The 26,059-nt window shown below is 38.0% G+C and overlaps 1 protein-coding gene across 1 annotated transcript in view; it reads right to left on the reverse strand.

Moving 5' to 3' along the window:
* INPP5F (inositol polyphosphate-5-phosphatase F) overlaps window positions 1–4,212 on the reverse strand; it is a 44,991-nt gene extending 40,779 nt beyond the window's left edge. The window contains exon 1 of the mRNA XM_026704873.2: window positions 3,876–4,212. Coding sequence (XP_026560658.1) covers window positions 3,876–3,972 — 97 coding nt within the window. The 5' untranslated portion in view covers window positions 3,973–4,212. The remainder of the gene's footprint in view (window positions 1–3,875) is intronic.
* Window positions 4,213–26,059: the final 21,847 nt, after the last annotated feature.

Raw genomic sequence — 26,059 nt, forward strand, 5'->3', positions numbered from 1 at the left:
TTTGAAATTCAAGAGAAAACTTAGATGTGCTATTGAAAATACTGGAAAGAATACATCAGAAGGTTCTGCTAATTTTCAAGTATCTCCAAAATCAATATAGTATCAAGCAAAACCCTTCCAGGCATCAGAAAAGACCAAATAAACTTCCTAATGCTGTATTTTTTTCAAAGATAGTTCTTATTACAGAATTTCAAAATTTAATCTTCAAGTTATGTTCAAAATTCTAGCAAATGCATTAATTTGACAGTGATTTTCCAATATTTACCTTCAAGAAACTTTTTGCAATAACTTATTGCCAAGGAATGTTTGAGTATCTACCGTATTAGAGAATCTTTCTTTAGTCACACATTTAATTAGACAAACCTGTTATGCCATATTGGAAAAAAAGAAAAAATATATAAATCAATTTAAAATTGTTGTGGATGAATTACAGGTAATTCATGACTTGGAATCCTTGACTTACAACCACAACATTTATGTTGCTGAGACTATTTTTAAGTGAGTTTTGCCCCATTTCATGATCTTTCTTGCCACAGTTGTTAAATTGTTAACACTGTTAAGTGAATCTGGCTTCACCATTGACTTTGCTTGACAGAAGCTGATTATATAAGATCCAAGACACTACAACAGTCATAAACATGAACTACTTACCAAATATCCAAATTTTGATTATGTGACTATGGAAATGCTGCAACAGTCATGAGTGTGGAAAATGGTTATAAGTCACTTTTTTCAGAGCTGTTGTAACTTTGAACTGTCACTAAACAAACTGCTGTAAGTCTAAGACTACTTGTATATAACTGACAAATTTGGCCATCATTGTTAAATGGCTTACAGTTTGAAAAACTATGCCAAGCCATGACAGCAAGCTTTGCTACATAATGCCACAAATAAACAAAACCAACCATTTTAGCTTTCACTCTGGTTACTTCATTAGCACAAACTCTAAATTCAAAATTAGAAAATGTGAACAGATTGTCATTGAAGCAAAAAATATCTTCAAAGATAATAAAAGAACAAGCATATTGTCATTTCAATATGTGTTTCACTCTCGTACTCATGACTCTGCCCAATCAGCAGGAATTCAATGCTCAGTCAAATCTCCTGTCACAGACAATATAGCTATGATTCTTCTAAAATATTTAGAAACCAGCTTGCAACAATGTCAGAAAAAGAGCAGCAAAACTGCCATCAAGCGCTCTTTGTATGGCATATCAGCAATCAATTATTGGCACTTCTTCAAATCATGAGACAGGTAGGTCTCACCTATCTGAAATGTAGCAGAATAAAAGGTTAAAAAAACACAGCTGCATGCTTGTATGATGAGAACCTTTTAAAAAAACATGAAAAATGAAATAACCCATTCAAGGCTTAGCTGAAGACTTTATCTTGCCATTTTACTATATGTCAAGACCCCAATTTCTTTATCAATCTTCTCTTACCAACTTCACCCCTGAAACAGAATAAACGATGTGGCTACATCATTTTCCAGGAGCATACCTCTTGTTTGTAAAGGATCTTGCTATTAATCTACTAAAATCACCATAATACTCCTAAATGAACATATTTTTAGAACTTCATACTCTTCACCAACACTTAATAATTTTATTCTCTGTATGACTATAAGTAGGTTAACTGTTTTGGCTGTATCAGCTTACCAATGGATGAGCACTAAATCTGTTGTGTGAAGAAGCCTGCAGAAGAACTGATCAAAACAATGGGGAAAGTGCAGTGGTCCCCCACTTTATAGGGAAATTCCCCAATTCTCTGAAGGGGGAAGAAGAATCACAGCTACAGCCGATGTCAGCCTTACCAAGTAGACCACAAAGAAAACATGATCAGATGAGTTAATTCTACTTTATTATGCAATTCTCCCAGTTTCCTTTACAACTCAAGAAATTAGGGAGGCTCTATTCTGAGTCTCTCACCCTGCCTATTATACATCCATAGACTATGCTGTCTCTTATCTAACCATTTCCTAGGCAGCATATCTGGACTCCATTTCCCAAGGTCATCCCCACATATACAGGGAAGATGTATGGTAAAGTGAGAGAGACAACTATTTAAAAATCCAGCAGGCTTCCCCACCCCCCAGCCTGCCAATAGCTGATCAGCAGTGGGGGAGTGTTGAAAAGCAAATGAAAAACGATTACTCTTTCAAAAAACCCAGCCCTGCAAAAAGCTGGGCAGCTCTAACTAAAGCAGCAGAGCTGATCATAACAGGAGAGCGCCGCTGGGTTTTGAGAGAACTGGTTCTTCTGTTTTACTGGGCATCTCTCTCAGGTTTCATTCTTGCTTTGACCCACATAGGAAGATGTGGACCAGCCATCTTTCAAAACTCACTTCCACATCACTTTGCTTGATAGATGGATTCCCATATGCTGATGATGTCAAGAAAAAGAGGGCTTTACTTACATTGCTTACAGCGACACAAGCAGTATGCTACCATATGGCAATAAAAGGAAGAATGCAGAATTAGCAATTTAGCAATGGGAATTAATTCTATGATGGTACAGTGGACTTTCATCCCAAGGACAGGTTGGTAGCACTTTATCACTGCTACAAGCATAGCCCCCCCACCTTATTTCTTTTCCAGATGGTATATAAAATCTATTACTCATATATCCAACTGATTATTGCTAAGCCAAACTAATCATTTGATTTAACATTATATCCATTAAACAACGTCTCAACTTTATTCCCATTGCTGAAATAACCTGTTACAACAATTCAAACAGTAAAACCAAAAGGGGAAAAAAGGTCCTATGCCAATATTTCAAAAGGGTCATTGGATATATTCACAGTAACCTCCAAACCCCCTTGCTTTAACTCTCTAAATGTCAAATGCAACAAGCCCAGAGGTATTTACACAGGAGATCCACAGCCCACAGTAGAAAAGGGCAGGCTAGGATGGGACAAACATCACCATCCTGAGAGAAGGTATTAGGGAAGAATAAAAATGCCACAACTTCCGTAATATCCAATGTATCCCAAGGTCCTTTACTGTTTTACTCTGTAAAAGACAGGTAGTCCTCGACTTACAACAGTTCATTTAGTGACCATTCAAACTTACAACAACACTGAAGAAAGTAACTTACGACCATTTTTGCACTTATGACTATTGCAACATCCCCACGGTCATGTGAATTGCATCTGAATGCTTGACAACTGACTCATAGTTATGACCGTTGCAGTTGTCTCGGGGTCACGTGATCCCATTCTGCAACCTTCTGACCAGCCAAGTCAATGGGGAAAGCCAGACTCACTTAAGAAACCGGGTTACTAATTTAACAACTGCAGCGATTCATTTAACAAAGATGACAAGACAGGTCATAAAATGGGGTGAAACTCCCCTAACAAATGTCTCACTCAGCAACATCAATCTTGGGCTCGCTTGTGGTCGTATGTCAAGGACTACCTGCACTTCAGGAATTTAAAGACCCCCTTCAGGACTGAAGGTGGCCTCCCCTGAACATGCCCTGATGTGCTCATTTCTCCACTTCAGGGGAAGCGGAGAGGACGTGCCCGCTCCTCTATTTGTCGGTGTTGCACTTGTCCCCAGACTCCCCCTCCCCCCTTCAGGTAACACGAGACACCTCCCTCCAGGTGAGTCAACCTGCACTCCTTCGCCCAGTGGATCAACCGCCCTTCCACCCGGTGTCCCGAGAGCCGCCTCTGCCTTCAGCCCCTCAGAAGATGCCCTTCCTCCGCCCCACTATCCCGTAGCCACCCCAGCTCCCTTCCCCTTCTCGGTGCCGGCAAAGTCCCCGCCGACGCCAGGTTTACCTCCAAGGAGTTCTTGCTCCCGCTCCCCGCCCTTTTCGCCCAGCGGGGTGGCTCGGTTAGGGCCACCATCTATCTGCCTACGAACTCACCGGGTCGGAGCTGGAGGCTGCCGTCGGCGCGGCTACACCAGAGCGCCCGGTTCTCCTGTTGCAAGATGTAGTGATCTTTGGCTTGGAAAAGCTCCATGGCGGGGTAGCCAATGGAAGGCAGGCAGGCAGGCTGGAAAGGCAAGGCAAGAGAGCGAACCGCCGCGCTCAGGCAAGCCGCTGCCAGAGAAGCAGCAGCCAAACCCAACTGGACCTGCCGCCCCCGTCGCCGAAACCGGCTACGACCCAACCCTCCTAAAGGGCGGCTATTCCGGGAAGAGACGCGCACGACGCTCGCCGCCGCCGAGCTTGTTGGTTCTGCTCCGGCCGGACGGGTTCCGGCGCGCGCATACCGGCGGACACGTGACCTGCCCTTTCCCCTCCCCTTCTCTCCCTCCCCTCGTTCTCCCCCCGCGTTTAAAGAGAAAGCGCCGCCTTACTCGCAGGGCGGCTTCACGAGAAGGCAATTTGCTGGTGGGCGAAATAAATCGATCCATTTCCGTGTCTTGGTTGATTGGTTAGGGGGCAATCAAGTTAATACAGGTACTCCTCGGCTTGCAACAATTCATTTAGTGATCGTTCAAAATTACAAGGGCATGGAGGGGGGAGGTTTGATGGATGACCATTTTGCACATTTACCACCCTTGCTCCATCTCCATGTGGTCATGTGATCAGTTGCTTGGCAACTGACTCACATATATGACTGTTGTGGTGTCCCGGAGTTATGTGATCCCTTTTTGCAATGTTGTTAAGTGAGACATGAGTGAGTTTTGCCCCATTTTATGAACTTTCTTGCCACAGTTGCTAAGTGAATCACTACAGTTGGTAAGTTAGTAATCCGGTTGTTAAGTGAATCTGGCTTCCCCATTGACTTTGCTTGTCAGAAGGTCTCAAAAGCTGATCACATGACCTCAGGACACTGCCACCGTCATAAATATGAATCAATTGCCAAGCATCTGAATTTTGATCACATGACCGGGGATGCTACAACGGTTGTAAGTGTGAAAACCGATCATAACTCACTTTTTCAGTGCCATTGTTACTGAATGGTCACTAAATGAACTGTTGTAAGTCAAGGCTGCCACGGAGAGGAAGGGGTCAAGCTATTTTCTAAGCCACCTGTAGGCCAGACAAGGAATAATGGATGGAAACTGAACAAGGAGAGATTTAACCTGGAAATAAGGAGAAACTTTTTGACAGTGAAAACAATCAACCCATGGAACAGCTTGCCCTCGGAAGTTGTGGGAGCGCCATCACTTGAGACTTTCAAGAAGAGATTGGACTGCCATTTGTCAGAAATGGTGTAGGGTCTCCCGCTTGGACTAGATGACCTACAAGGTCCCTTCCAACTCTGATTATATGTTATCTGTTAAGAACCACGTGTACTACCTTGTGATAGAAGCCCCAACCTGTCCCTCTGACTCCACTTGGGATAGCAATGAAAAGCTGGGGATCAGTAGCCTCTTGATGACTATTTTCCTTATGCTAAACTAGCTTTTGCCAATTTAAAAAAAAATTCGCCAGGTTCCATTTTTCAAACAGAAACTATATGGAAAACAATTTTTGCTATATAGTCATGATTAAAGTTTATATTCTCATAGGGTCTATAGTGTATTGTTTTTCTCTGAAAACTTTTTTTCTTTTTGCCAGACAACTATAAACTTGAATTATCCATGTTTGAATCAATTTATGTATCTGCTGAATGCATATGTTTGCAAGGTTATTGAACATGAATTGGCACAATAATGAAATTGATTCACAGCAACAACATATTTATTTGTGAAAAATACATAAAGATTGAGCATTTTCTTTATTTTTCTCATATTTTTTTTAATAAGATCTTTTTCTCCATTCTCCCTACTCCATTTTAACTTTCATTCTGAGTCATATGTTCCATACTGGAAATAATCTCTTTAAGCTTTCTCTTCTCAGCAAGCAAAGCAGTAAAGGATAGTTTGTTTATTTAAACTGAATAGAGGACAGATCTGAAGATTAAAATCTCTTTCTATTACCTGAAATAAATTATGCTTATTCTCAGAGAATTCTTGAGGAATTGTATCACACTGGAAACAATACCACTAGAAACTAAAATCAAATGTACAGCACAAATCTGTGCATATTCATACATGTAATATTAATTTATTCAACCACATATATATTCCAATTTGGTGTTTCCTTTATACAATACTTCTTTGTTCTTTCATGTTTTGCATAGCATTGTCCTTGAATATTTGGTTCTCTCGACAACAAAAAATGTTACTTCCTGGTCCAAAGATCAGGGCAAACAATAATATATAAATAAACTTTAAGAGCATGAACACAAGAGCTGAAGTGTAAAGGTGATACATTAAGAAATGAACCAGGTGCTTTCCAGTTCTGAGAGTACCATGGCCATACATATTTATAAACATATATGTAATATTACAGTAATATGTAATAAAAACATTATCATGCTTCCCTGAACATTTTTCTGTTCAGCTATTTTTTTAACATACTTATTTTTAATTCCTTAAAGAAGTTTGTTTATTGTAGGTGTGGGAAGTCCTGCGGCCCCTGAGAATGAAATATTTTGGGGAATATTAAAATAAGTAGAATATTATATTTCCCCAATATAATAGGGAAAGGGAAGTCTTTCTTAATAGCCTACAGCAGATGCCCATTAAGAAATCTTGGGCCAAGCCTATTCACAAACTAAACACCTTCACCTCCAGGTGATGGGATGAAGGACAGGACATGATCTAAACCACATTCAATGAGAAAATGGAAACAATACCGGTCCATTAAGAAAGGTAGGCTAGAGGCAATAGATAACAGGATAAAATCCAATTACACATGCCTGACAGAAATAGGACAGAAAGCTGATAATTAAGATCCATCACAAGCCTTTGTGAAAGAAGTAAAACCAATCAAATAATAAAAGCACGCAAAACAAACCTCAAAATTATAAAATACCATAAACTGTTTAAAAATCCTTGCAGTCATCAAACTAATTTGTCAGTTGTCCCAGAACTGCACGCTGTGGTTCTGCTCATCAATAAACTTTCTTTCCGATCAGCCTCCATTTTTATTTCCAGTGCCTTTCTCTTGTACTGACCAAGATGGATTTTTCTTCCAACATAGGAGAAGGAGTGGCAGAACATGGGAGCAGAGTTAAAAGATCAGCTTAGAGTCTCTACTTAGCCACAAGTGGACTAACCCGCTCCCACCCTTGAATTCCATTGACCCTTATGTAACTTAAAGCAGTTCAATTGGACCTTTATTTGTGGAGCTGGTTTTTTTTCAGCTGACACTTATATTTAGCTGTGAGGTTGCAACATCATCTCTTGTTTTCAATACACCGAGTTAGGAAATTCCACAATCTTCAGACACAAATGTAAACTTCCTTATATCCTCAGCAATTTCCAAACTATGATGCTTTCTAATCCTTCTCTTCATTAACTAACAGTACCAATCCATTAATAATGTCTATTACTGTCTGTTTAGGATATGATGAAAGTGCCTAATCATGCAAACATGAATTTGTCTACTGCCCAAAATAGGCACGATTATGACAGTTATTCTATGTTTTCCCACTTTTGCTAAAAAATACTATCCTACTAACATGAGTTGCTGTTCAATGTAAAAATGTTTCTATTTTGTATGCAGTCAGATTTTAATATTTCAAGTGCTGGGAAATTAAACCTGAATATTTAAAGGGAAAGATCTTATAATTTGAAATGCATAACAAAAATAATATCATGATTAGTTTGAAAAGGCTAATAGTTATTTGCATTCTCTAACTTCTCAGTAGAAGAATACCGTAAAAAAAAGAGTTTGGTGTTCAAATGAATCAAGGTTCAGGAATATTTCAGAGTTATAGATGTTCCCAAAGGCTCACCAAAATTCAGGCAATGTTAACAGTCAGTTCAATGATCGTATGAACACCAGGCTGTCTTTGTAGGCACCTGGCATATTTTATGAATATTTGCCAATACGTTATTACAGGAGCCTGGAAATAAATATATGCAAACCTTGAGCTCCAACAACTGATACTCTGTTGACAAAAATAAAGGCATTGAATGTGAGGTCCATTTTCCTCCATATTGAGACAGTAAAGCCTCCGCTATTTGATAATTCAAAGAAAAGTAGCTGAAGATAGATTTATAAGACAAGTGATAAAATGCCAACCAAAGATTTTTATTAGAAATACAGGGTAGTAATACCATTACAGTCAGTGGTAATCACAATACCCTTATGGAAGTAGTGAGAAAGTACTATCAAATATGGCCAACTTCCCTGTTACAGCCCATACTGTATCGGGCAGCTGACTTATTTGGCTCCAGGTTGACTATTATTATATGTCTAAGACCCTATTCTGCATTTGTTGTTTATTAACTCATTTTAGTCTTCATTGCCTGATTTAACTTTCATTGGAGTTCATTGGAGTTGAGCTTGTAGTAAATGTAAATAAGTAATTAATACAGACTATTCAATGGAAGCAAAGGGTGGACTGTTTTAGTATCTTCTTGCTACCACTGAGAAGAGATTTCTGCAGCCAAATACCTATGATAGCTATTATAATGCCTTCTAATGTCCTTTGTCCTCAAAACATATGCTACAAATACGCAGAGCAATCTCAGCTGGCATCCTCTTCCTTTAAAAGAAATTCAAAAGCACTAGTAATCTTAGAGGCTGGGTCACTTTGTCTGGTAATGCCCTTCACAGGTTATAACCTGTGTCATTACTGAAACTTGCATGATAATACCCAATAGAAAACTACAAAGAACCTACTTCTGTAAATACTGAATTGTTAAAACATTAACTAAAATGTACACTAGTACACTCCAGCACACAAGAATAATACATCTTGTAGTTTATAGGTGTGAAAGTCTCAGTCGTGTTGCAATACAATTGAATAAAGCCCCCTCCTCTAGCCATAAGGTAAAGGTTCCCCTCACACATATGTGCTAGTAGTTTCCAGCTCTAGCCATAGGAGTATTTTAATAGCCTAGAGGAGAAACAAATGCATATTTCCTTAGGAGGTACACATTCAACACATCAGCTAAGAAACTCTATTACTCTTATCAGTAATAGAATGATACTTTGGCAATGCAAGTCACTGCTTGAGCATCTGCAGCTAAACTTAATGTATAGAACTAAATGGAGAAAAAGCAAAGTCCTCATCAAATCACTCAATTAAAAATAATGTTGGGGTGTGAGTAGCAATAGCAGTGACAGCATAGCATTCCAAATAGAATGCTATGACCAAATTATTTTAACTTAGCACTTTTTCTCTCAAATTACCTAAGAAATAGCAGGTGTTGGAAGAAATATCTAGCTCCAGGTCCAAGCTGAGAATAAAATGGAGGCTGATTGGAAAGATTTTGTTTATTGGTGAATAGAACCAACACACACACAGCGTGCAGTTTCTGGGACAGCTGATAAAATGGAATTAAGAGTGGGTGGGGTTTTATACCTTCTTTGGGCTTTGTATTTGAGATTCCTGTTCCTGTGCAAGAAATATGTCTTAATATTCTAATGGCTATTGTCAGATTCCTATGGAGTCATGGCTGGCTCTATAGGCAAAAGACAAAATGCAAATTGTAGATATTTGTCTGAGCTAAAATTGTCAACCATTCACTTACCTAATTGTATTGTTTATCTGGAGTCTCTGTCTGACCCAGTCTTTCTGAATGGATTACCAAATCTGCATTCCTAAAACCTGGCCTCATCAGTTTCTGCTTGGGGTAGGGAGACCGGCTGATTTTTGTCTCTCTTAAGATTTTTCCCATTTCTTCTTTAAGGGAAATATTCTATCCTGCCTTTTTAATATTCCTCAAAATATTTCATTTTCTAAGAGGGTGGGTGAGTGCTGACTTTCTACACAGAGGAGTGCTGTGAAGGGGGGGGAAAATATCTGAAATCCTTTTAACTTACTAGTTCTAGTCAAACTATAGGTATTTATGAGATTAGTATAAGAAGGTAATGCCGTTTCCTATTTCTTTAAGGTATATTTGCACTTTAGCATTTAGTAACACTGGCATATAAAACAATACATCTTTGCAGGAGAGCTCCAGGATCAGAACCAGAGCATAAATAATGGGCTCTGAGCTTTTTCTTCCTTGACTGAAAAAAAGAAAGATTAATTGCTGCAAGATCTGGCACTACAGTCTTCATAAAGATGAGTAAAAGCTACTAAAAGCTGGAGCAGAACTACCTGTTATTTATTAGACATATATACACTCATAGACTGCTGGCAGGCAACAAGATTGATAGCCTAATCAGTGTAAAGAATTTATGACTTAATATACTTTTCCCAATTTCTCTTATCTTTAACTCAAAATTTGTATTGGTTTTTTTTTCTGCGGACAAGCTTCTTTAATAAAAAAAAAATGTGTGTGTGCGTGTGTGTATATGTGTGTGTCTCATTGAACCCACCAGTGCCAAAATATTCTAAATTACCATTACTACCATTCCATTTCCTTGAAAACCTCTTTGATTACCTTCTTTATTCTTGTCATTTTAAGTATGACATCATTTCTATATTATGATCTATCTGGAAAGGTGCCAAATACCTTCATTTTATTAACCCTAGTAACTATAGGGAAAATGACAGATATTTACAATGCATAAAAATGTGATTTGCCAGAAGTAGTCAGTGAACACATGTTTTTAAGCAAGAACAAAAAAGGAGGGGGGGTATACAAGCATATTGGCTTTGGGGGGAAAATCCAATGTTAGTTCCACTGCACTGTAGTATGTGACAGCATGTAATTACTTATGACAATTCCCATACTAGTTTTCATGCCAGCGTGGGACTTAAATCTATGGCAAAATCTAGTCATTGGCTAATGGAAGGGAATTGGAGGGCATCTTTTTCTGATACTTTGCAAGGTGATTGAAGCCCCAAGTAGAAACGAATGAAGTAAAAGTTTCCCATGGTTAACAATAAATCTAAGATATAAGTATTGCTACTTCAGGAAAAGTAATTGGTTGCTGTCACCAAATTTCTAACAGTTTTCAATTCCCTAAATAACCCTAATTTTGGGAAAGCATATTACATTTCAGTTGTAGCAGCAGGAAATTAAATCTCTCTGGTAAATCAACTGGTTCAAAGATCAAGGACCATATAGAGGAGGGGTGTCAAACTGGCGGCCTGAGGCCAGATGCGTCGTGCACAGGACCACCCACCCCCAGGTGTGCAAACGGAAAAAATGTTGCAAAACATCACGTGACGGCAACATGAACGTGGCAAGTTTGACACCTGTGATAAGCCATTAGTGTTCATGGGCTTGAGCAGATGTATTAATTAAGCAATGATGCCATATGTTATATTTTAACAATTTATTTGGAATACGCTTGCAGATGGTCATGATCAAGATAAATTGTGTAGCATCTGCCCTTTAAATACGTAATACATAATTTTCTTTTGACAATTAGACCAAATTATAGTTATTTTTCTTTACTTCTGGTTAAAGTTACAGTAAAGGTCAGCAGAAACAGATGTGTCATGCAGATGAAAAGGGTTTGGGACAACACCCAGGGATGACAATGTGAATTATGTCTGAATGGGTTCACATATTAGTATCTCCATTTTAGAACAAAAGCACAAAAAAGAAGCCAATGGACCAAAGAAACAGTCTATGAAGCCCAGCGTGGACTACAAATTCCACAGTTTTAATAAATGAGAGCAAAGCTTCTAGGAATGATAAGAAGTGTAAACCAAGTTATTTTAATATTTGTTATTTTATCAGTATTTAAAATGTATTAATGCTGTTTTAGTTTAACATATATTTTTAATGTGGTAAGCCACTTTGATGGTCAGATATAGTAATAATAAATAATACATTAAATAATACTTTTAGAGAGTGCCAACTGGAGAAAAATATGAGAACAACTTGAATGGATCAAAGATAAAAGAATAAACATGGTTGCCAATCTGGATGACCATGAGATAGCCTTGGCTTTCTACCTCTTTCCTGTCATCTTGTGGTTGTCCAGATTTTTGCATCCCTAGAACTGGTGATGTCATATATTTTGTACTGTTGAATCTAAATATTTGTTCCTAGGCCCTTTTTGAGAAAACTTGGCTTAGAAAGGGAACACATTACTAATGTGACTGTAATAAAAGCAGTCCTCTAGGACTGAATTGCAAAGACGTGCAATTTCCATTAGTCAGAGGGATGTAGCCAGCTTTGTGTGGCAAGCTGAGGAGCATAATTTAAAGGTTGGTTTAAAGTCGGTTCAGTACTCATTTTGGAAGGAAGGTTAGAAGTTAAAGGGATGAAAGAGCTGCATTAAGCATCTGCAAAGCTAAAGATACCCAAAACAGCTAATATTTTTAACACCATTCTTCTGGGGCTACAAAGGAATGTTTGGAGGCTGCTGTTTTTTGAACTGCACTGAATATCAGATATAATGAAACCAGAACATGCCAACACTTCCATTTATTTGCTTGTTAAGTAATTCCCACCAGGTTTCCTTTTAACTAGATAGTACATAAAGCGGAGATGAGTCAAACTGTAGAACTTTTATGTGCTGAAGTAAAATGTGTGCACTTTACTTTTGTTAAATTAATTCCAATGCTTTTTGAAAAACATTCCCAAAAGTGTTGGGGATGATTTACCATTAATAGCTTCAGAAGCGCTTAAATAAATCTGGCTGACAGCTGATGCAAAAGCATAAAATATTCCATGATATGACAGGGTGTATCTGTTTTTAACTATGTATCTCACATCGCCCACAAGAATTTCCAGAATGATTTCTTTCCACCCCCAAAAAACAACTTTAGTTTTATGTTAGACTTTTTCTTTGAGGAATTTTGTTTTATTTTTTATTTTTATTTTATTTGGTTTGTCAGTTGATTACAAGATAATAGGTATAAGTAAAAACATAGTTATGAATACATGGATACATATAAGAAAAAGAAAAGAAAAAATAGGACAGGGACGGTAGGCACGTTGGTACGCTTATGCACACCCCCTACAGACCTCTTAGGAAAGGAGTGAGGTCAATAGTAGAAAGTCTAAGGTTAAAGTTTTGGGGAGAAGAAAGAAAGAAAGAAACCACAGAGTCAGGTAGAGTATTGCAGACATTGACCACTCTGTTGCTGCAGTCATATTTTCTGCAATCAAGTTTGGTGCGGTTAACCTTGAGTTTGTATCTATTGTTTGCTCTTGTATTGTTATGGTTGAAGCTGAAGTATTCATTGACAGGAAGGACGTTGAAATGTATGGTTTTACATACTATACTTAGATCGGACTGAAGGAGGCGTAGTTCTAAGTTTTCTAGATCTAGAATTTCGAGTCTGGTGGCGTAAGGTATTCTGCAATGAGTAGAGGAGTGGAGAACTCTTCTTGTGAAATATTTCTGGACTTTCTCAACTGTGTTAATATCAGATATGTAATGTGGGTTCCAGACTGACGAGCTGTATTCGAGTATTGGTCTAGCAAATGATTTGTATGCTCTAATTATTAGTGTAATATAACCAGAGAAAAAGCTACATAAGATTAGATTAACAACTCTTAATGCCTTTTTGGCATTACCCACCCCTACAGTGGGTTCTAGTACTTAGATCAGATGAGTATTCCAAGGTCCTTGATAGAGTTTGGATTATCAACAAGGTCTTGACTATTCAGCCTGTATTTTATTTTCTGATATTTTTTGCCAATATCTAAGACAGAGCATTTATTTGTTGAGATTTGCCAAGACCTTACATTATTTATTTTGAATTCAATAGTTGGGTTCAAATATTTGAACTCCAGTTCCCTCTTTGAGAGGAATCCTTTTTAATCAGAATGTTCTGAATAAATCGTTAGTAAGTGATCGTCCTGCTTTGGTGCCTTATTGGAGTCTGGGAATATTTGGGGCCAGAGTCTAAGCCTTATTTGGCGAACACCAGGAAGAAGGCAGAGTGGCTTTGATAGAAACTGATATTCTGCATTAGACTGCAAAGAATATAACTTTGAAAGAGAGAAGAAAATAACATGAAACGCTTTTCTCCTTTTTGTAATTGTTTACTGAAATTTTGCTGCAGAATATTTTCATAAATAAATCATTATAATATTTACTAGTCTACAAGAAACACTTACTACAGGTTGGAAGACAGAAAAACAGGAAGGAGCAATGGGAAAATAAGGTTTTGTTCATTTACATACATGGTAGAGAATTGCCCTCTGCTGGCAAAGGCAGGGAAAGGTTCATTTTTGGTTAAAGAGCAGCTTCATAACTGCAATCCCATTATTTGGGGATTGCAACTTCCCAATTTTCCATCCATGTGGTGGGAGTTTTAGCCCTAGCCTATTTGGAGCTACAAATCAGGAAAGGCTGTCTCATCCAATAAAGTGATGGCTCTTGGGAAAAAAAATGCTTGAATTCAAAAGACCATGACATTCATGGTCACCAAATAATGGGCAGGTTAAGCCGTCCTATGCTGTTTCGTTATGCTGGGTTGAAGTTGGTTGTGGGAAATGTAAATGAAGAACTCTGGGAAGAACGCCAAGAGCCTACACTTCCAGGAGGACCACCTAAGACATGAAGCTCATTCCAGCTGCTCAGCTAAAGCAAGCCAGAATCTATAATAAATTGGGAAGCAGCAATATAGGAAGATGCAAGTGGCAGATGAGCAGGAGAAGGCAGTGGTAAATGTCTCTGTACATGGATAAACAATGTACAATGATTCGTGACATTGTGCCAAATGAAGTGCTCCTCTAGTTTATTTATTTATTTATTTTGTCAAAAGCTTACAATACAATAGAAATAAGAATAAACATGTTTAAATATAAGAAATAGGAACTAATAATTGGGGACACTAGGACAGGGACGGTAGTTTATTTATTTATTTATTTTGTCAAAAGCTTACAATACAATAAAAATAAGAATAAACATGTTTAAATATAAGAAATAGGAACTAATAATTGGGGACAATAGGACAGGGATGGTAGGCAAGATTATGAACGCCCCTTACAGACCTCTTAGGAATGGGGTGAGGTCAATAGAGGTTAGTTTGAGGGTAAAGGAGTGGGGGTTTGAGCAGGTGACAACAGAATCAGGTAGAGAATTCCAAACACTGACCACTCTGCTTCTGAAATTGTACTTCCTGCAATCAAGTTTGGAGTGATTTACATTAAGTTTATATCTGTTGTGTGCTCTTGTGTTGTTGCGGTTAAAGCTGAAATATTAATTAACTGGTAAGACACTGGTAGTTGTCTGGCACTCAAAATGCTGCAGTCACCATTCTGACAAATAAACACACCTTATGATTCTAAGATGATTTTTATTTCCCCATAGCAACATTAACCACAACAAGTCAGGTTCATACTGGGTAAAAGGTATAATCCCAACTGTTTTAAATACAGGGAAGTGGTGGAAGCAAGTGGCAAAATAGCTATCTTGTCTAGCAGGTTGGTTTACCATACAAGGTCTACCATACATACATCAGAGCAAGCTGGGCTATATGGAGGCTTCTTAGTTTGAGGATTCCTCTGTTTTGTAAATCCTTATTTTTAAAAATGATTTATGGCTTGGCATGTTGGGTGGAACAAGTTAAAACAGATAAGTAAACCACAATATGTAAACCAATTTATGAACCATTGTGCTTTTGCCTTTCTTGTTGGATGGGTGAGTCAGTGAACAACAATGCTTGTGTGCATTCGCTGAAACTTTGTGAAAATCCCTAGACTCTGAAGGTGGGATTTCAAAAGCAATATTTCTTGTGAAACTCTTAACACATAGGTCTCCAAACTTGGCAACTTTCTCAAACTTGGCAACCAGCTATGCTGGTTGAGGAACTCTGGGAATTGAAGTCCACAAGTCTTAAAGTTGCCGAATTTGGGGACGCCTGCTCTAACAGGTTGCTTATTCGTTTGGAAATGAACATCGAAGTCAGAACATTCCATTCAATTGTTTCATGAAATATATCTTTCTTACATCAGGTCTTAATTTTGTAAAATACATATTGTGCAATATGAACATGTACACATAGGAGCAGCACTTGAGTTCTGGCACTAGATTAGAAGGGCCAAAAGAAACAGAAAAACAGACCTGTTTTTCTGCACTACCAAGTTTGCTGCTACGTACGTTTATATGACAAACTGATAAAATTGAGATTGAAATTGATAAGTTTGAAACTCAGGACCCTGATTATTATACTAAGGTTCAGCTAATATGCCAAATTATTTTTAATTTATGATGTTGATGTTAACCATCAGTACATGTATGCAATAATTGTCTTGGTTTTTCTGTAAAATGGAGAAATTACTATTACATATAATTTATTTTTCTAGCAGCTGGCAGAAAAGAATGCTTTGGCTTTTCAATGCTAATGGGCTAAGCAATATAATTATTAGTAATATAACTGGTACTGTCATTTTTATGATACAATTATACAATTAAGGTTTAAGATAAATCTAAAATAGTTAAGTTTCTTGGTTTATATGTAATGTCCTCTAAATATATTTTATAAATATACTGATATAGTTTCTAGACTTCAGCATTTATTTTTTTCATTATCATTTTATTTTTAACTATTAAAAATGCAATACTTGTACATTCTACTAAGGCATATAAAATTCATAGTATTCCATTTTTCTGTATGTATAGCAATGGAAAAATTTACATTATGGCACCTCTCAATTGGCTACTCTAGCCTGCTTCATGAAATTTTCAGTTGGGCAGCATCCACTTGTGGGGGGATGGGGTGGAGGTACAAAAGAGACAAATAACACATGGACAAAATAGTGTCTCAGCAGCTCAAGCCTGCCTCTTTTCTGTATCTATCACAATATCTCAAGCATGGCCAAAGGAGCAGAATGTGAAGCACAATATGGCAATATTGCTTCCACCATTCTGACAAAAGCAAGACAATCAGATAATCATTTTACATGTGATCCCAAGTTGTTTTGTCTGCCTAAATGCTGCCAAAAACCAATTTAGGAAGGCTACTTGTGTTTTGAAAATCCTTTCCCATCTATTATAACACTGAATGGCAATCATCTTAATATATCTTAATAGGATTATATTTGCTTTAGTTTTTACTCATATCTACTTATTGGGAAATTTAGGCGCACTACGTGATACCCCTGAATCTTATCTATATACTGGTATCAAGTTCTTCACAAATTTTAAAAATGGATTGGTCATGACTTTCCCTTAATGACTTTAGTTCCATTAGTTACCACCTGACATAAATTTCCAGTTCAAACTTTCCCAGTTTTCTGTCAGTAGATGATTATTGTGTAGGAAGATCCATGGGAATGGAACACAAGTGTGAGGAATACGACAACCATTCAAGCTTTGGACTTTTTGGGGTATTTCATGCATGTGGTGTGTATGCGTACATCTCACTGAAATCAATGCAACTTATTTATAGGTGACTGTGTGTAGAATTGCATTTTCTATAGACCTCCACAGACTAATTGATGCACTATATCCCACCATGTACACAACTAGTTTCCTAATTTTGAATTTATTAAAAACAAGCATCCTAAATCGTGCTATATTATAAAAGTATTCTTCTTATCTGCCAGATGTTTATCCCCTTTTTACCATAACAGAAATGTGTATCTATATCATACATGTTATATGATACGCTAGTACATTTTGTCTTTTAAATCTCTTAAGGAGTGGATGTTTTCAATTGAATTTCTATAAGTCTGTTTAGTGTCAACCTTCTATTAGACGTCAAGGGAAAAAAAGCCATAGTCTTGTTTTTTAGAACAAAAGGGAAATGAAGGTAATATGATCACATAAACCAACCATACAAGGTTTTTCCAATCAGCCATAAAAAGAAAAAAGTAAGGAGAAACCTTCACTTTTTAATTGGGTAATCTTATTTTCTTTCATGAGGAGAAATGAAAGCTTTCTATAGAAAACAATGGAGAAATCTGATATTTTACGGTATTATAATGTAAACTGCAAAAACTACCAAAGCTAGTCTAGTGTTATACATCAAAATGATTTTGAAAAAACATATTGAACTTGCAGCAAACTTAATTTGCTGAAAATGCTCTCTCTGACTTCCATCTCATCCAAATCCAGAACTTACCTATGTCTGGGATCTTGAAGGCAGATTTGGTGCATTTTTAAAACCTGAAAACCTTGAAAAAGAAATGGGGGGAAAATAGCCACAAGACTTTACAAAATATGATTCAAAATAAACACTGGATTCTTTCTGTGGCTTATATTTGAGGAAACTATCAGTTATTGTAAAATTTGGATTTCAGTTTTATCCTAGAATTTTAAAAATGGCCTTTGGTTTCTAAATTTCTGTACCCATCTAGTTATATAGGGGGAGAAATAATAAATTTAAAAAACCAAAACACTCCCATGTACTGTTGTTATTTTGCCTTTAAAGTTATTGGATCCTAAGATTCAACAACAATGTACTATAGAAAAGGTAGTCCATATTTTACAGCTTTTTGACTATTGCTATTGTTATACCTGTAGCTGAAATCAACTTTTAGAAACTCAGGAATGCTACATAATATAAATGCCAAGAATAGGGTTCTTTACACGGTGCATGGTATAAACTTACTAAAAAAAAAATCTTGATTCCAAATTGTAGCAATAAAAACTGAGCCATTTAGAATTGTGGTGCAGCATAGGCACTCCCGCAAATATCATCCTTGCTTAAAGAATTATCCAGGATGCAAGGGATCAGTCTAAATCTCATCTCGTTAAGCAATAGGTTACCTTTTCTTTTTTGAGGTTTAACAAAGGCACACCCGCCATCATCTTGTTGAAACATGACTCACCCAACGTCAAAAGCAGTGTATACTGTAAATGATTATCTAAATAGACTTGATCTTCATCTTGTCTTGGCTTGTGGAAATTTTGGTCTGCAAGCATTCAGACCATTTTACATGATTCTTGTCTTTTCCAACTCTGGTTTAAAGCAGAACTATCCATGATTGGCTAGGATATTGAACTGAAGTCTGGGCAAAACAATATTATGTAGCTTAGACTATCTAGGAGAATGCCAAAGAAAATACAGTATCATGTTAAAAAAAAGAGTGTAAAGCAGGAAGGTCCTCAATATACAACTTGCAGACTATTATTATTGATGAGTTGCTCTGCATTTCTCTGTAATGTTTATTATTGAGATAAATAAAATACCCATCTTACCATATGATTGTTAGAATATTTACTTATTTGATTTGTATGCCACTTTTATTTCAGTACTAGGTCGTTCCTCTGCATGAATTAATTTCCCTATCCCAACTCCCTCCATTTGCAAGCCCTTTCAGAAGAGAGTAAACTTCCTGGTATTCATTTCATCAAACTATCATTTGCTGGGAGACAGGGAGGTGGCTTCTCCAGTTCTAAAGCTCTGCACTTTGACTCATTCTTCTGACACATGCATAGACAAGAATGTTTGTTACACATGGGTATAATCTTGATTTCTTTTCTCAGAGTGAAACTCTAAACACATTTCAGTTGACATTTTAAAAAGTCCACCTGGGAAAGGAACGGAGGAGTGTTTACTGGACTGATTTACCTCCAGGAAAAGGAGAATAACCACAACATTCTTGTGCTACCCCCATACATTCATATATTAGCTTGAAGGAGGATACATTTTAAGATAGACCAGGTGCAGTATTGTGGAAGTGGCACAAATGCTAAGAAGCTCAATGCTTCCCAGCAGAAAAATAGGACAATTTAAATATATCACAAGCTTTCTTCTAGTCACTCAAGCTAGAAATTTTTGTAAGGGACTGCTATCATAGCATCAAAAATAGGGAAAAAACACCCCACATTTCTGCTACTCTAAGCAGAAATTCTCCACTCACCCTCCTTAAATGAATTAAAGTGTGCATTACTTAGTGCCTGGTAAGTAAATGTTTTTTAATTGGATTTTTTGTCCAACCAGGATAAGCAATCAGGAATACAGGAAAGTCTTTTAATTACAGCACAAGAACCTCTGCACAATATTTAACCCTAATAGTTTTTAAACAAATTCAGCATCTATCTACATGAAAGTGCTTTTTTAAAAATAAAAAAAATGCACCTGCTAAAAGAATTTCAGTATACGCCATGACATATACTGCGAATTACAACATCCCTCTGGCTTGACTGACATCCCAATGTCAGTCCCAATCAGGAAGTTAAATGAAGTGTTTTTAAACAGCAAAAATACTGTTTAAATTAATATAACATTTAGAATAACAATAATGATAAAAATAATAGTCTTCCTAGTATGTATTTGTTTCTTTTAAAAATGCTTTAGCAGATTGCCATCTTAGAAAAGATGAAAAAACTCTTCTAGAATGTTTAAATGAATGTATGGGGAGAGGAGGAATAGTTGAACAGGCAAGCAAGTTTGCTTCTTTATGCAATATTATTATAGCTGACATCCCCATTTTAATTATACCATCAATTGCCTGATGTAAGCTCAAAGTCCTTATCCAAAATGGAATCTGCAAGAGGATTATGTGATTAAGTTCATACAAAAATTATTCAGGGACATACACTATATATTAGATCACATGTGTATTAAAACTCCACTAATTAAATTAAATAATTAAGGTTAAAGGTTAATAAGGTTAAAAAACCTGATTAAATTCTTAAAGTGAAATTTGTTGACAAGTACTCTAAACTTTAGGTATAAGACCTTCCAATTTTCCATTGACTGCATCCTTTTACTGATTTCCTCACATACTGTATGTAATTGTTTGAAGATTGCACCAGGTTTTTTCTTTCTGGTATAATTATTATCAAGCCAGAATTTTCACAGGCTAATTTTCTTTAAGGTTTGTACACAAAGTCTCTGAATCCAAAATCATATAACAATTTCCATGGCAGGAATGTTTTCAGAACCTCTGGACTACATCTTTTTTAATATTGTTGGAATTGAGGGATATGAAAGAAAGAAAGAAACATCAGTGGAGGAATTGAGATGGAATTTGGAGAAATTTTTTATTATTTGCGTTGAGAAGGAGTTACTACTAATCTACAGTCTTGTTACTTTGGCTAGAAAACTGATTATGCGAAAAGAAAACTTTTACGTGTAAAAATTGGCAGCTGGGTTACTTAATTCCTCTAGCAATGCTAATTATCTTATGAAAATGGCAATTATGTATTGTTTTGGTGTGCAACTGGGCAAAACATAGAATTAAAATATCCCTGTGTAATTTGTATGGGGTGGAGATGAAAAACCAATTGTCACAGTGTTGATTAATAAACAAAGTTTTAGTATTTCTCACTTTTCCTTCCTTCATATTAGCACCCTATATCTTTCCAACACAATTAGGAGTGAAATATTTTACATAGAAAACACACACACAAAAAGCAGAATCAGTAGATATCTACTGATAATGGGAAATATCTAGCAAAATAGGCAGGGAAAAAGCCTCATCAGCTCTCTTTGGGTATTGTGACAAGTTGTATTTATTGGGACTGCTCTTTTGTGAACAGGCAACTAGTGGTAACCTGTGAATATCAATACCTACAACATTGTAATGTACCTTGGTCCAAAAATATTGCTCAATGCAAAGAATTGTCAAGAAAAGTTAGCTTTATCTATAAACCTTTCACAATGGAGACTTGCTAACCAATCAATTCACTTCTTTGAAGTTTTACTATATTTCTTATTTCAAAATTGCATAGAGTCCTTGGTGATCTCTGAACTGATTTGCTTGGAGATGTTTCATTATCCAACTAGGTAAAATCATCACTGCCAGTGCAAGCGAGTGTGGAATTTATTCTGTCCCTGCCAGGTTTGATGGGGGTGTGTAGTTTTCTCCTCAGTAGTTCCTTGATTGTTTTCTGCTTGTTTTCTTGGTATTAATTCCTGCTTATCTGGGCACTGGCTGCTGGTCGTCATTTTGTTTCCTTAGCTTTTTTATTGTCTCTTTTAAAAAGTGTGCAAAAGTGGTTTATTTCAATGTGTCTATTGATGGCTGATTTGTCTGAATGCCAGCTTTCCATTGTGTTTTTCAATTTAGCTGGGCCTAAGATGGTTCCCCAGTCAAAACTATGGTTGAGTCTGTCCATGTGTTATTATTTTCATTGTATCTTCCAACTGCTACCTAAATGTTCAGGGATGCATTCTGCTAGTCTTCTGCCCGTCTGTCCTGCATAGTTGTTGTTAACAGTCCTTATACTTTATTTATTTATTTTATTTAGATAACAGTATTAGATAACAAATACAAGTATAAACATGGTTATGAATACATGAAATGGATACAAATAAAAAGAAACATTAGGACAGGGACAGCAGGCATATTGGTGCTCTTAAGCACGCCCCCTATAGACCTCTTAGGAAAGGGGTGAGGTCAATAGCAGACAGTCTAAGGTTAAAGTTTTGGGGGTTTAGGGAAGAAACTACAGTCAGGCAGATTATTCCAGACCATTCTGACTATTCTGTTGATTAAGTCGTATTTCCTGCAATCAAGTTTGGTGTGGTTTACCTTGAGTTTGTATCTATTGTGTGCTCTTGTATTGTTGTGGTTGAAACTGAAGTATTCACTGACAGGTATGACATTGAAAGATAATGTTATGTACCACACTTAGGTCGGACCGAAGGTGGTGTTCTAGGTTGTTTAGGTCTAAAATTTCAAGTCTGGTGGCATAAGGCACTCTGCTTCCAATAGAGTGAAGAACTCTTTTCATGAAATATCGCTGGACTTTCTCGACTGTATTAATATCCGATATGTAATGCTGGTTCTAGACTGATGAGCTGTATTCAAGTATTGGTCTAGCAAATGTTTTGTATGCTGTAGTTAGTAGTGCAATATTACCGGAGAAAAAGCTACATAGAATCAAGCTAACAACTCTTAATGCCTTTTTGGCTATGTAGTTAAAGTGGGCTCTAGCACTTAGATCAGAGGTGATATTCAGCAGGTTCTGACCAGTTCTGAAGAACCGGTAGTGGAAATTTTGAGTAGTTCAGAGAACCGGCCAATACCTCTAACTGGTGACTTTACAGTATCCTTCCCCTGCCATGCACACCAAGCCACGCCCACAGAATCGGTAGTAAAATATTGAATCCCACCACTGACTTAGATCATTAGAGATGAGTACTCCAAGGTTCTTGACATAGTGGGGGTCATCAACAAGATCTTCTATTCAGCTTGTATTTTATTTTCTGATTTATTTTGCCAACATGTAAGACAGAGCATTTATTTGTTGAGATTTGAAGTTGCCAATTGTTTGACCATTCTGACACATAGTTGAGGTCTTTTTGAAGGGTAGCAGTATTGTGAGTGGTGTTGAATAGCTTTACATCATCAGCGAAAAGATAGCAGTTGCTCTTAATATGATCACAGGTCATTTATGTAGAATATAAAGAGAGTTGGTCCTAGAACGCTGCTTTGGGGGACACCACCATTTTGAGGTACAGGATTTGATAGGACACTCCCTATTTTGACCATTTGTTGTCTGTTTGATAGGAATGTAGCTATCCAGTTATGCAGGTGTCTGGAGATACCATAAGATTTTAGAAGTAGTTTGTCGTGTACCACTGAATCAAAGGCTTTACAGAAGTCTATGTAAATAGTGTCTTGCTGTAACACTGTATGTTACAGATGACTGCTGTTTTTAATTCTTGGGCTACTAGATCTTTTAATTTACCTAAGATTTTTGGAAGGTTTTAGTTGATTTGTGTGCTACAATGATGCTGTATGGTTGCAATAGCCTGTTTGTTGGTTTCAAGTTTTTTTTATGTATGGTATATGTTCTCTTTTTCATAATTTGTGTTGGTTGTGCTGTGGTTGGTACATTTAGTGTAGGTTGTTTTTTTTATAACATTTTCATTTTTAATTTGTTATTGTTTCCTGTTAAAGAAGATATCTAGGAAGGACAATGTCTATGTTGTCTTCTTCTGTTGTGAATTTTACTCCTTTGAAAATGTTGTTACATGTGTTTTTTCTAATAGTTCCTTTTTATTAGAATAAAGGTGTTGTCTACATATCGGAATCATACTTTTGGTTGCATGTGTGGGAATGCTATAGTTTCCAGCTGATGTGTTATGGTCTGCACTATGAGTCCTGAGAGTAATAAACTCATGGATGTTCTTCTGATTTATTGGTTTGTTTATTCATGGAACTAGAAATAGGTATGGGGCAGCAGTTGGTGGTGTCCATGGTTCTGGGAGTTGTAGTGCTAGGTAGGATGTGTTATGTAGTGCTGCTGCCATGGATTCGTTCACTAGTTCTGGATCTAGGGACACAGAGTGTGAAGACATCAATAGGTACATAGAAATAAACCATATTTACATACCGTTCAAAAATGACAATAAAAAAACTAAGAAACAAAAAGACCATAACAAATCCTCATAACGAACATCCAGATAACAGGGATCACATTGCATTAGTATTGAAAGGATTAGTTAGTGACATTATCGTTGCCCGGGAGATGTCCAGCTGAGGGCCCCTTTCATGTCCCGGTCAGGAGCTGGAATAAAAGATGGGAGATCACTCTGTCCCACAGCAGCACCTGTGACTCAAACGCAGACTTGCTAACCTCCAACCTGGCATCCTAACAATGTGAGCCACTGTACTCCTTGGAGAAGGGGCGTTGGTATTTACCTGATACGCCCATTCTCTTTGAGCTGCGAAGAGCATCCAGTAGTGGGAGGTGCTTCAGTCTCTGCATTCATAGGCTGAGCTTGAATTGAGGAATGCTCCTCCTCCTCCTCGTGACTCCTCCACAGCGTTCCCCAGTTTTGCGAAGACGAGAGGAAAAAAACCGTGCTCTCGTCCTAACTACCTAATGGTTTCATTGGCCAAAACAAGACCCCACCAGACAGTGAAATTTGGGTGGGGCTGGATGCTCTGAGCAGCTCAAAGAGAACGGGCGTATCAGGTAAGTACCAACGCCCCTTCTCCTCAGAGCTCCTCAGAGCATCCAGTAGTGGGACATACCAAAGCTGGGCCTGTCCTACGGGAGGGACTCCGCCTGGTCCGGAACCTCCTCAGGGTCTCTAAGAACCCGCTGTAGAACCTGTTTACCGAAGGAAGCCTCCGCTGAGGCAAACGCATCAATCTTGTAGTGTCTAATAAAAGGTGACGGGGATGCCCAAGTCGCCACCCGGTAGATTTCGGTTATTGGTGCCTGAGTGACCCAAGCTGCCGAGGTTGCCGCACTCCTGGTGGAATGAGCAGTTATACTTCTGGGCACCTGCAGGGCTTGCGACTGGTATGACCTAGCTATTGCTGCTCTTATCCAACAGCCTATGGTGGACAGTGACACTTTGTGACCCTGCGTTTTAGGCTGAAAGGAATAAGGCCTCCGATTTCCTGAAGGGCTCTGTGCGCTTGATGTAAATTCGCAGAGCGCGTCTCACATCAAGTTTGTGCCATTGTCTTTCCCTTTCCTGCGATGTCCTGGGACAAAAATTTGGAAGGATGAGTTCCTGTGCTCTATGGAAAACCGAATTGACTTTGGGCAAAAAGGTGGGATTGGGCCGGAGGACCACCCGATCGGCATGAAATACGCAAAGGTCCCTTCTAATGGATAAGGCTGCGATTTCTGATATCCGACGGGTGGATGTAATGGCTATAAGGAAGACTGCCTTATATGTCAAAAACTGGAGGGTTGACTCCCTTAAGGGTTTGAAGGGGTGTTTAGTGAGCACAATAAGGACTCTGTTAAGGTCCCAGGTTGGGTACCGATGCACAGATGGAGGGTGTAAATTAGTGGCTCCTCTAAGAAGGGCCCAAATATGGGGTGATGAGAAAGGGAACCAACACCTTCACAGGAAATAACCGTTGTTAACCTGTCGCTTCAATGTATTAGGAGACAGCCCCTTACTGATTCTCTCCTGAAGGAAGTCTAAAATTTGGGCAACAGAAGGAGAAACTGGGTTAATTTGGAACTTGTTACACCATTTACAGAAAATGGACCATGTGGTATTGTAAATTCGAATGGTTGAGGGCCATCTGGCAGCTAGAATAGTGTCAATGACCTTGATAGAGAACTTTTCTCTCTTCAGCCGGTCCCGCTCAACCTCCAGACGGCTAACTGGAGCCATTGAGGATCCGGATGCAGGAGGGGTACCTGAGATAGTGAGATCCTGTCTGGTTGGATCCCCCAGGGAGGGGCCACTGAGACTGCGGAGGTCCGCAAACCATGGCCGTCTGGGCCAGTAAGGTGTCACGAGAAGCAACTCCGCTTTCTCATGTAGCAACTTCTGGATAACCCTGGGCACCAGTGCTAGTGGGGGGAATGCGTACAGGAGCCCCGTGGGCCAAGGGCAGCGTAATGCATTG

The sequence above is a fragment of the Pseudonaja textilis genome, chromosome 4 (genome assembly GCF_049901715.1).
Source record: "Pseudonaja textilis isolate UNSWEBS1 chromosome 4, rPseTex1.2, whole genome shotgun sequence".
Taxonomy (NCBI): domain Eukaryota; kingdom Metazoa; phylum Chordata; class Lepidosauria; order Squamata; family Elapidae; genus Pseudonaja; species Pseudonaja textilis.